This window comes from Malania oleifera, chromosome 12, assembly GCF_029873635.1.
Source record: "Malania oleifera isolate guangnan ecotype guangnan chromosome 12, ASM2987363v1, whole genome shotgun sequence".
Lineage (NCBI taxonomy): Eukaryota > Viridiplantae > Streptophyta > Magnoliopsida > Santalales > Ximeniaceae > Malania > Malania oleifera.
In genome coordinates, this window is record NC_080428.1 from 13,393,022 (window position 1) to 13,406,034 (window position 13,013).

The 13,013-nt window shown below is 37.6% G+C and overlaps 1 protein-coding gene across 1 annotated transcript in view; it reads right to left on the reverse strand.

Moving 5' to 3' along the window:
• Positions 1 to 13,013, reverse strand: part of LOC131144605 (ethylene receptor) — a 56,338-nt gene that overhangs the window by 16,642 nt on the left and 26,683 nt on the right. The window contains exons 3-5 of the mRNA XM_058093338.1: positions 1,009 to 1,377; positions 613 to 879; positions 374 to 501 (exon numbers count right to left, since the gene is read on the reverse strand). Of these exons, the coding sequence (XP_057949321.1) occupies positions 374 to 501; positions 613 to 879; positions 1,009 to 1,377 (764 nt within the window). The remainder of the gene's footprint in view (positions 1 to 373; positions 502 to 612; positions 880 to 1,008; positions 1,378 to 13,013) is intronic.

The window sequence follows — 13,013 nt, forward strand, 5'->3', positions numbered from 1 at the left end:
CTGTTTAAAGTGGTCAATTGAAAAGCAATGACACTATTTGGAAGGAGCCATATCCTCATCGGATACAAACGCTCTGAACAATCCTTGAACAGGCACATTCAAGATGCAGCTATAGCTCTTTAAAAAATATAAAATACATAATTGTTTTCCTAATTTTTGACATTAGTTCATGGCCTTCATCTTTTTAAATAAAGAAACATTGTTAAGAAAAAATTTTACAAGAGTTACTCGCAAATCACAAAAGAGATGAAAAAACATGGCTAGATTGCCATGCCCTTATCAAGATTCTGATCAATTAGCTGTTTTGGCGTGTTGTGGTCACTGCATTGCCAACAATAATTTTTAACATGGTGAGACCAAAACAAAGAATTACCTCTTACAAATTGCAAGGCCAAGTCCACTGCCCCCAGAGTTTCTAGTTGCTAATGATGGACTCTGAGCAAACTTAGTGAATAATTTTGGAATGTCTTGGGGGTTAATTCCTGATCCAGAATCTTTTACCTACACTAGAAAACAAAGTGATGTCCATGACTAATTCCAACATTCTAGGAATGAACTTTCCAATAGAATTAAAAAAAAAAAGATTTTAAAATGTGATAGGAAGAACCAAACCTGAACTCGCAAATAGAAGTGATTATCACTTGGCACAGGGAAAAAGTCTGGAGCCCGAGAATCTCTTAAAGATTCTGAATTTGCAACAAAAGCGGTGATTGAGAAGCTGCCCTCTTTCGAATATTTTACAGCATTACCAACAATGTTTAAAATAGTTTGCATAAGGCGTTTTTCATCTCCAACAGCATATTCTGGCAAATCCGGAGCCAAACATAATGAAATGGTCAACCTTTTGACTGATGCAATAGGCTTGATCAAGTTTAGGACCTGTAATGAAAAGCATGCATATTAACACAGCAGCAACATCCATCAGCATTGAAAAGACACATAAATTGACTAATGTTCATCCGACAATCAAAGAGCAAATAACAAATAGCTGCAAATGCATTATTCTACCCCCTTGAAAATGGCATGAAGATTAAAGGTTCCAATGTCAAGTTGCAGGCTACCATCTTCAAGCCTTGAAAGATCTAATACGTCATTTATCAGTGTTGCCAAGAGATTGCTACTCTTCAGGATCGTTTCAACCATCAAGCGCTGCTCAGGTGTCAGCTCCGTTTCCTGCAGTAATGAAGAGAGTGCTATAATAGCATGCATTGGGGTTCTCATCTCATTGTTCATTACAGCCAAGAAGTCATTGCGAGCACGAATTGCTGTTTCTGCTTCTCTCCTGGCCAGGTCAAGGGCAACATTCTGCTCCATCAGAAGATCTCTTGCCCTCATTGATTCTTCTAGGATTGCAGCATGCGAAAGAGCTACAGCAACCTGGTCAACAAGATGGTTTTATGAATGAGCACCTCTAAATCAAAGCTGAAGTACAGTCCCAGTCAACAGAATCTCAGCAGAAAAAAGCTGAAAAATATAAATAAAGTAACCCAGTACCAGGAAGGATACATTAAGAAGGAGATATGAGATTTTCCAGAGACATAATGTCTAGGGGAAATAAAATTAAGATGCAAGTGGGAATGCACAAAAACACCATGAAGAACCAAATAAAAGATTAGAAACAACATAAGCAAATTTAGTACTTATACCATATTACATGCACGCACACGGAAAGAAAGAAATATGCCGGACTATGTGAGCAATTAGTCTATGAATCTCCCCAACCCAACTTTGTTCGTACTCCCAAATTTATGCTCCACAAACCGATCTGAAAGGCTAGAGGTTTCCAGACGATTGCTAAAAATCAACAACTGAAACATCCCCACAACTGGGCTAATGATTGGTTCTAGAATGAGTAATATGCCTCAAATTTTTTTACTTCAATAACACTTGCGTATGAATGTGATAATAGATGATGAAAGGATACAAACAAGCATCAGATAACTTCATACCAAGTGTTTGACGCAAATGTGCGTCCAGACTCCAGATGCCAGATTCATTGAATCACCAAACTCAGAATAAGAGGCTGGTTGAATTACAAAATTATTCAGTTTTTTCTTATTCTTATGCTTTGAATACATGTCACACAACATTTCACACATGAAAAAAAAAAAATCACTTTTATAGAAATATGTTAATGCAACAGAAGGGTGAATTAAGAAAGAATAACATGGATTATAGTGGAGTTATGACAGCTATGATTTTCCTTCCTTTTTCCTTTGTTGGGTATAGTTGAAGGGAATATATTTGACATAATCCATGCTAGCCTCATTCTTTGCCAATACACATCCAAGCCCCCAACATTTGTAGTTCACATATCTTTTAAGTGTTAATAATGCAGAGCTAGAAGGAGAGGGAAGAGGAAGAGAAAACACGAGACAAGAAAGGATTTCTCAAATCAGAACTGTTAGATTACCACTTTACCTAGAAGCTGTTAGGTTGTGGGTCAACAATGTATACCAGGCCTTAGCACTCCCCCGCATGTGCAGCCCAACAGCATGTGGAGAGATAAAGAATAAACAACACCCAGAACAGGAAATAATATAATTCTTGACAAACAAACAGTAAACACGGGCAACAAGAATAGAACCCAGGGCCTCCTGGTAACCTGCTCCGATATTAAGTTAGAATACCACTTTACCTAAAAGTTTAAGCTATTAGGTTGTGGGTCAACATGTATAATGCACTAATTCACCCAATAAAGTTTACAAGCTATTTGAAACCACATAAAACCTAACTCAAATAAACGTATTAATCAAATAAAAATAATTTAGTAGTAACTAAATAACTCCCAAGGACAAGAACCAAAACAAAAATCACTACAGGACCAAGATCTGAGCCGAGATTTTGGCTTCCATCATGGGCTTTCTTGCAATTGAATAGTTGTGTAACAAGAGGTCATATCACGAGAGAGCTTAGGCTACTAGCTGATTTTATCATCACTGACTCAACTATAGGGTAAAGGATCAAAAATGCAAGCCTTGGCTGTGTCTCCCTGTATAGCTGCCATTGCAATCAAAATTCACCTCATCAATCACATGCAAACAAGTCAGACAATGAGCCTGAACGTGTCCACACCATCAATAACTAAAGCACAAGATTTTCATCTTTGAGATTTTTCATCTGCTCTTGGAGGGCAGTTTTGGTATTTGAACTACCTGCTGAAGATGTTCGCTTAGATTATACAGCTGTAGAAGCACTATACATCACCTCAATAGCCTTCAAAAGAATAGAGTCAAACTGAACTGTCAGATTTAATCAATATACTAGTTGAAGACTTGATTGCCACTTCTTCTTATGTTCAAAGTTAAGCTGATAAGCAACAGTGTCAAGCAATCTGAAAAATCTGGCAGTAGCCAAACAAGAGGAAAAAAACAAAAAATTGGAATGTAATCCTACCCACGCATAGAGATAATCACATTTTTTTCTATAGAAATACTGATCCAGAAGCTGTATATTCCTCCACATTCATACACCCTTGAAATAAATAGCTGAATCAAGTAGGCAGATCAGTTTCCCCCTCATTTAGTGAGATTATTCTAATAAACTTCAGCTAGAGCTGCCAAGACTCCAATTTTTTCTTTGTTTTTTCTGTGAGTAAATTAACAATCCATTGCTTCTAAGCCACAAGCAAAATAACTGAGCATAACAATGTTTGTGATCTCCCAATCTCACATAAATCCAAATTAGAGAGCTTATATTAGCACATCACATTTGCAACTTCGAATATTGACACAGCAAATAATAACCTGAAACTCAGAAGGACTGTCAGTGTCTCCATGAAAATCTGAAACTTTCCAATTGTTCATTAATCATCTTGATTTCCAACTTATATTGTGGGTTGAATAAAATACTTGGGTGGTAATAAGAGCAGAGTAAGGAATAGAAATTATACAACATTTCTGTCACTTTCCCAACAAAGCCTGCAAAGCCTCAACCTAGGAGTGGATTTTTACCCCAAGAAGCTCAATTTTTGGAATTTGTAGGAACATATTGGGAGTTCACAACTTTATTACAGTTGAGATGCCAGGAAGATAGCTCATCCTCATCAAGAACGGTCAAAAAATAAAAGAACAATTAAAATAAAGAAATAACATCAGCCAAGCAAACCTTTCGACTCGTGCAAGAAGCCAGTGGAGCACAATCACTTAAAAGCATAAAGATGTGCACCACATAGGGATGCAAGAAAAACAATTTATCCGAAGCAACTCGAAAGATAGAAATTGACACATAATCCAAGCATTCCTCTCTAACCAATTGTCTTGGTGCATGTACACATTTGCAGCTTGGAATTTATCAGCTAAGCATTGCACCAAAGTTTTGCAAGTTGTAAGTAAAGTTTCCTTGAGAGTGACTTCCTCATTTGTTTTCCTTATAATTGGAGTCCCCATGGATGTGTAAAGTCTCCAAGACTCATCGTAACTAGAAGTGCAAGTATGATCTTTATATTCTACCTCGTTATTTGTGTAAGTCCGATTTGTAGGCTAAGGAGATTGGACCTAGAGCTAAAACCAGGGACATAGGATCTCCACCCAATACTTAGAAGATTAGACCTTGACCTAGTCGCAGCAAACGTGTAAGTCGTGATACCATCCATTGTGATTTTCAAAGTAGAGCACTTTTCGTCCCAAAGATGCTCTCTTGACCTAGGTTTGGAGTCGTGCAATTTCATTTAAAATTATGCAAGTGGAGATCACTGTACAATTTCGGAAGGATACCCTTAAAAAAGAGACAGGGAGACATCATCTCCACCCAGATCCAAGGAGATGGTTTCTTGACTTGGATTTGGGGAGAGGAGCTCTTGACCCAAATCCAAGGAAATCCAAGGAGTCATAAGCTGAACTTGGCAGTGTAAGCACTATCCTAACACCTCCTACAGTCGCAGCATCAGTGTAACGGCTTTTAATTGCAAAGAATAAGGACTTCATAGAATTCTTGGGAATAGTGTATGATATGACTTCTGTAATTTTAAGATGGAAATTGATCCAAAAGGTTTGTGAGAGAGCTAGAAAATGTGGTTGGCCTAGGAGGAATGATGGTGATATCTTACCGCTCAAGTATAAAAAACCACTAGGCAATCTTCCCAAAAGAATTGGCATGATGAGGAAATGTCAAACTTGGTCTGGCTTGTGACTAAGAAGATAAGTGTAGGAAATGAGGTTATAAATTTTGATTTCAACAAAAATCTCAAGGTTTCAAAAGTGATGTAAATCTGTTAAGCATGGAACTTTGTTTGGAACTTTAGAAACTGTCATAATAATGCCACATTTACAACAGAGATATCATAAATAAATAAATAATACATCAATTACAAATATTCAGTGTATAAAGTGCAACGCCTATAATACAATAATCATATCAAGCATGTTCAATTAATGTAAATAAAATTCAAAAATCATTTAATTATTAGTTTTTACACAAATGCAAATATCTTTTTTCTAAAAATGGTCAAATCAAACATTGCAGCTAATATCTAAGTTTAATTTTGCATAAATTTCAAAAGTTAGAAAGTTGGCATTCGTACCCTCCTTCTACTCATCATTATTTTCAATAAAACATGCTGCAGGCACATGTGACACACGTGCCCACGGCTTTTGTCCATAATTGACAACAAACATTAAAATTAATAAGTAAAGCATGTCAAAAAAAAAACTGGTAATGTCCCTAACATCCCAACAATTAGCGTTGGGAATTCTATATGGGATATTTTCTAATTCTAACCTTGAAAGGGTAGAGGATAGTAGATGGCATGGGAGATGAGCTACTTCCTACTATGAAGACTAGACGCCATCATAGACTTAAATTTTCATTAAACAGAAAAATTTCACCCAAAATTTATCAAAAGTTCAAAATTTCAACAAAACTTGTTGAAATTTTGACTATAGAATTAAATTTCCTTGAAACTTGAATTTGACAAACTCAAATAAAAATTTCTCTCTTAATTTATCTCTTTTTTTTTTTGGATCTAAAGATTAATACAAGAAGGATACAAATGGCTTTCAAATCTTTGAAACTATACAAACAATTAAACATCGATATTAGCATTTCACTTGACCATTTATGTCTAAATTATATGTATTTGAAATAAATAATGTATAACAGATTTACGAAAAATATGTATACTAATCGAATATGTTAAATATCATTATTATAATACAATTCTTGCACCTTATGCAGCACCACATACCCATTCTTGTTGTATTTTATTTATAATATTTTAGTTCTAACTTCTAAGAATAGATTATTATGTCGATTAGTAGTTTCTAAAGTTTCATAAAAAATAAAAAATAAAAAACATGTTCTACAGCATATTTTCATTGTTTTTTAAAATTTAAATCAAAATCATTGACATCAAAATTTATGTACTTGTGAGGCCTCAAAATTTTGGTCGAAATCAAAATTTAAGACCATATTTTCATTGTATTTTAAAATTTAAATCAAAATCATTGACATTGAAATTTATGTATTTATGAGGGCCCAAAATTTTGGTCAAAATCAAAATTTAAGACCATAAGCCCAGCAGACTTCCGTGAACTTAAAAAAGCACAGGTAATGAATATGGAAAAAATTATACATTTATACTCCTGCCCTTGCTCAATCCCACATCATTTAGGCATAAGAATTGCATACAAAATTTAATTTTCTGTTCCATGTTCATGAATAGATATATGTCCCAAGAAAAATACGCCATCATAACTAATTTATTTTTCCACCAACTCTTGCACTAACCAAACACTAACCCTCCAATCAAATCTGAGCAAAAAAAAAATCTTCAAATTAAACAAATAAAAAAATTTTACTCCCACATCATTTAGACATCAGAATCACATACTCAATTTCATTTTCCATTCCATGTTCATGAACATATATGCACAAATAAAAATATGTTATCACTAATAAGTCTTCACACCAACTCCCCACTAACCAAATACTAAAGCCTAAAGAAATTTTTTCTTCAAATTAGACAAAAAAAAAAATTTGCTCGAAAGATGTTATTTTTTTAACACTTTCTTTTAGCGAACAACATCAGGCCACTAATCTCTTAAGAGTGCCATTTAGTGCAAAGTCACCAGCAACAAAATCGACTTATTTGCCATCTTGGTCAATTTATACAAATGACAATTTATGATTCATTGGCGGCATATGCTATTTTCTCTGGCCTCCAATTCCTGATGAAAAGTACGCATTATAGCAGACTTTGTAAGCAGCAAGAAACTCATCAACATCATCAGCCCTCCTATGATGCCACCTTGCTTGCTCTTTCCACTCAACCACGGCATTCTCTACTTTCTAGACCCTTTGAGAGTACCCTTGTCAGCTGGTGAGCCCCACAAACTCCTTCATTGTCTCCATTCCTTCAAACTTCATGGAATCCACCACTCATATAATCAGTCTTTCCTTGAAAAATGATAAACAACACTAACAATTGACATTCAATCATTGAAGGGAAGAGAAAATAGGGAGGGAGGAAACATGCTCCATATTTTCGCTTTGCAATGAACCACTTAGCCGAAATTCTCCACTAGAAACCCGCTCCCCACTCCCCTCTACCTCGCAATCATGTTTGCTATAGCATTCACCCCTAAATCGACACCCCATCATGATAGATCCCAACCTTAGATCCTTCTACCATTGCACTTTGGCCTCTCCCACAACCAGAACTTCACCCCTCAACCCTAACCTTCTTCAAAACCCATTTCTTGCAACTATTTGTCGTCCTTTGTCGTCTTACAAACCCACAATCACAGTCCTAACCATAACTCTCTTCCTTTCTTGCTTGCCTTGTGACTCTAATCCTCTTCGATCATAGCTTGCCTTGTTATGGCTGCAAACCTAACCTTCTCCAGAAAGGACCTTGAACAAACATGGACAATAAGCCAAAAAAAAAAAAAAAAACAATCTTGATCAACAAGAAACAGTTTTGCCATTGAAGAGAGAGGTAAAGCTTGGTGCAACTAGACGTTGTAGATTCTTCATCTCCTTTCAGAAGAGAATGAAGATGGCCGGAAATAGAATTACAAATGTTCCTTTTCTTGAAAACCTCAAACCCGAGGGTGAAAATGTTTGGGCACCCAACCACATCATTATATGCTTGCACAGAGAGCTAATACCTTTGAATTCATTTTGATGGAGAAGATATTGCACAAGGGGACTATGCAATGGGTGTGTATACAAGCGGTGAGGAGGTGTCAAGTTGAAAGAAGATAAGGGAAGCTTTGAAAGGAACAGGTGGAAGTAACAGAGTAAAAACCTATTAGGATTTGCGATGCCTTGACTACGGCATATCAAACATTGGCAAAGATCTTGAGCCCAAAAATCAGCCAGTGTTCTCTTGCATCTCTGCTGTGCCAGCAGTGGAGGACCTCAAACATGTTTGAACAGTAAAAGAAGAATCCCAAAAAAAGAAAGCAAACTACAGACTTTCACAAGGGGTTTGTAAGGAGAGAAAGGAATCTGTTTCGGAAAAAATTCAAGTTCTACTTGGAATTCAACCTCAGGCTCTAGTTTGAGGCCTAACTAAACAGCTAACCCCAAGCCCAAAGCTAGGAAAGCCAATACATTCCGATAGATGGGCGCAGGCAGATGAAAGAAGCTCTGAATGAAGGCCAAAAGGGTTAAAAAGAGGTGCTGGCGAGGGGGCTGCCAAAGCTGACTTAGAGGGAACTCATAGAAGGAACTGAAGAATCACTAAAACAAATCATACAAAGGCTTTTCAAAGCTCTACAGGAAATAAAATTGCACTTGGAAGCTGGGGATGTTGATCCACTAAATGAGGGATGCAGATAGCTGATTGGGATGGAGAAGAATCTGACTTGAGCTTCGAAAAGGATGACGTTCACTCTCACAGCACTCACTCGTCTGAAACTGAAGGGCTCCTAGTTGAACATTTACGCATGAAAGTAAAATATCAGAGCCAAAGATGGGAGCAAATCAAAAGAGATATTTTGCAGGGGCTTTAAAATCTGAAAAGGATTGAAAAAATCTATTATGAGAAGCACAATCCAAGATGAAGCCCATAACAAAGAAAAATCCCACCCTAAGTATATCTGATACCCAACTTGCCAACCAGCTATGCAATGATAATTCCCTTGAGCCCAATTCCTTCCCAAGTTTGGCAACAATGGAGCTAGCTAGAAGAGACCTTTCCAGAGACCTTGTAGTTAAATAATGCACCATTTGATGTTAATTCCCCTGTTTTCTGGCATCTCATAAACATTTTGAGTCACCTTTATGCCGTATGGAGTCGCTGAAAAGGAGTATCCCAAAACTGTGGACTAATTAGATGACGAAAGGGATAACTAGGCAGCTCAGGATCTCGTAGACAAGATGGATGTCACTCTGGTGAACTCAAATGGTGATAGATTTAGGTTGAGGAAACGGGATTCCACCCCTCGGGGGGGGGGGGTGGTGGGAGTGTGTGGGGTAGGAACAGAGCTAAGAAAGGAAAGTGTTGGATAGACTGGCATTGTCAGTTATATAAGATAAGGGAGGCAAGTCCACAAGGGACTTTAGTAGTGTAAAATGAAGCTTCTTTCCTGGAATGTTAGAGGGCCAGGTGGTTGGAGTAAGAGGAGAGTGGTCAAAGAGTTAATAAATAAGGTCAGCCCTGACCATTTGTTTCTCCAAGAGACTAAGTCGAGGCAAGCGATTTTTTTTTTATTTTTATGATAGCAAAAGAAAATTATATTCACAAAAGAAGAATTTACAAAAAGGAGAATGAGACATCTCCCAAAAAAAATCTAGAACAAACCAGGGAAAAAACAACTAAAACCTACAGATAAAGGAGAAAATCAACAAACTAGCACATTTCTCCGATCTCTTCAAATCTCCTAGAGACTATTTCCACTGAAAAACTCAAGCCCAATGCACCACAGTGACGCTAAATACTGAATCTTATCCCAGACCAGCCCCCAAATTAATTTTTTCCCAGAGAAGATCCATGCATTACATTCCATTCATATCCCCCATAAAACTGCAAATAAACCATACCTCCATAAGGCTGCCCTATCCTTCAAAGAAATGGCTAGTAAATCTTCCACCAATACAGCACATACCCAACTCTACCCTAGAAAGTTAGTAGATTTTTTCCTCCTCAAAAATTTATGGGGCTCTAGAAACAAAGACTGGGTAGCTCAACCTTCATTTAGGGCGTCTGAAGGCCAATTTGTGGCTTCAGATACAAGGATGGCCTCCATTAAGGATTGCCTTGATTTTCAACGATGTTCAAGTTAAGCAAGGAGATAAGGCTCCCAGCCCCAATGGTTTCACAATGACTTTCATTCAAAAGAATTGGGAGGAAAAGCAAAAAGACTTTTCGAGGCTTTTTTAGTTTTTTCATAATGGGGTGGTGAGTAACAATGAGAATTCAACCTTTCTTATCCTAATCCTAAAGATAGAGAGATCCTTGAGCTTGGGGGGTTTCCAACCCATAAGTCTAGTCACCAGTTTAGACAAAATTCTCTCCAAGGTCTTAGCAAAGAGACTTCAAGTGATTTTGGAGGAACCAGTTGCCACAGCACAACTTGCGTTTTATTCAAGACTAAAAAATTATAGACATTGCGCTTGTGGCTAACAAGGTGGTTGAGGATGTGAGGAGGAGGAGAAGCAGGGGGCTTTTATTTCAATTGGATTATGAGAATGCCTACAATAATAAGTAAAATTGGGACTTGTAAGACAAGTTGATGTGTACGAATGGTTTTGGGGTGGTGTGGAGGAAATGGATAAAAAGTGATTGAGCTTGACCAATTCGTCAATTATTGTCAATGGCCAACCTAAAGAGTGGTTCAAAGTGACTAAGGGGCTTACACCTTTGGGGTGATCAAAGGCCTTCACATGAGGAGGAAAGGGGAGGCATGTCATACCATGTTGTTTCTCAATTACAATGTTGTGAAATTTTGTAAAGTTGTCTTCTTAAAATCTTTGAGAAGATATCAGGTTCAAAGATCAACTTCTAATAGAGTGGGGTCATTGGCCGTTGGGGATTTAGAGAGTTTTAAATCCTCAATAGGGTATGTTTCCATTAAATGTCCGTTCCCTTATACTGGCCCCCCACTTGGGGGCAATCCAAACTCCATAGCCATTTGCCCTATGATTGTGCAGGTGAGTGGATGATTGGAGGGTTAGAAGAGGGCGTACTTGTCTCTTGGGGGTAATTGTCACACTTACTGGCGCCTCACTTTCCAACAACCCTGTCCATTTCCTCTCTCTTTTGAGAGTGCCCCCAAAAGTTGCTTAGGTTCTAGAGAGGTTGATGCATGACTTCCTTTGGGTGAGTTATAAGGAGAGCAAGAGAGGGCAAGTAGTTAGTCGAAAGGTTGGTAATAGGCCTAAATTTGAAGAAGGATTGGGGCTTGGCAATGTGGTATTCCAAAATATCTCCCTTATTGGTATGGTTGTGGAGGTTCCCACTGAAGGTAGCATATTATTTCTAATGCCCCTAGAAGTTTGCGTTGAAGATGATGAATCAGTTTTTTTTCTCTCACTTACTTCAAAGTGGGAAACAGAAATAGGATTTGCTTCAAGGAGGATGCCTGCATGGGTCAGGTTTCTTGGAGCTAAAGGTGCCCCATTTGTTTAAGCTCTTATCTCTCCACAATGTTTCTATCAGCTCATTCGTCTCTTACGAAGGGGGCTCTTTTTTGTTAGGCTTCCGATTTTCAAGAATCTCAACACAAGAGATCGATGAGCTCACCAACATGCTTTCTAGACCAGTTTGGTCCTACCAATAGGGAGGATGACCAAGCATGAGCGAGTGATTCTTCAAAATGTTCTCAAATCATTTTTCACACGTCTCTTAAAAACTCGTTCTCCCAACATTTTTCCTTGGAGCCACATCATTTGGAACACTAAGATTCCTTGGAATTCGAACCTTCATTTGGACAATGACTTCGACTGGAACTAATACACATGCTATGCTACAAATAAGAAGGCCCTATATGTCTCTCAGTCTCAACAAGTGCTTGATGTGTTACGAGTCCAACGAAATGAATGCATGCCTCTTCCTACTACGTTTTGGGCCTTTTTTTTTTTTTGGGGGGGGGGGGGGGGGGGGGGGGGGGGGGGGTGGAGAGGTGTCTATCGTTTTCTAATCTTCAAAAGGATTGGAAGGTAGCTTTATTCTAGTGGTAGACCATTATACTTAGAGGACTTGTCTCATCCTTTGTACATCGTTTCAGTTCTTAACACTATTTTTTCTCTTATCCAAAGAAAAAAAAGGAGCGGGAGGGGGTGAGTTCATAGAGAACACAAAAAGGTTGGGTGGGATAAGGAATGAAATTGGAGGAATGAATGTCCTAAATTAGAATTTTTTTAAAGGAGATAAGGTGGAGTTGTGGGTAGCTTTTAAAAAAATATGAATTTACTAATTACCCATTTAGTTGATAATTTTATTTTACTTTTAATCTTGTAGAAAAAGGGAATTTTAGGAACAATGAGGGAAAAATGTGCAAGTTGAAAACTACCTCCTCAATACTAATTAATAGTAGAGAGAATACCTATTAAAAGGGAAATTTCAATTTTGAGTTTAGAATCTCAATTTTTTCAAATTCAAGGAAATTCCGTACAATTGTCAAATTTTCAAAAAAAAAAAATTCCTTGAAAATTTTGAGATTCTTTTAAGTTCTCAATGATTTGTGGAAATTTTGATGGAAATATAGTAAGATGGAAATTAACTACCCTTTTGACTTTGAAGATGGTTGAAATTTCAATAGAAATTTTGACAATTTCATGGAATTTTAAGGTCTTGGTAGGAGCTTCTGTGCAGCAAAGACAAGTGACAAGCAATGCTTACGCATCACCCAAGTAAATTATGTTCACTCCTGTGCAAAGATATGCTTTAATAATAAACTAGGGCTCATACTCGCCCACTCCTCATGCCAGTAGAGCCCCTATGCAATTCTCAAAGGAAATGAGATACAAACCATGGTTCGAAAACCTAGACCGGACCAGCCAAGACCAGCGGGAACCAGTCACCAAATTGCCAAAAATGCTGCAAACCAGCATTGACCTGGCCAATC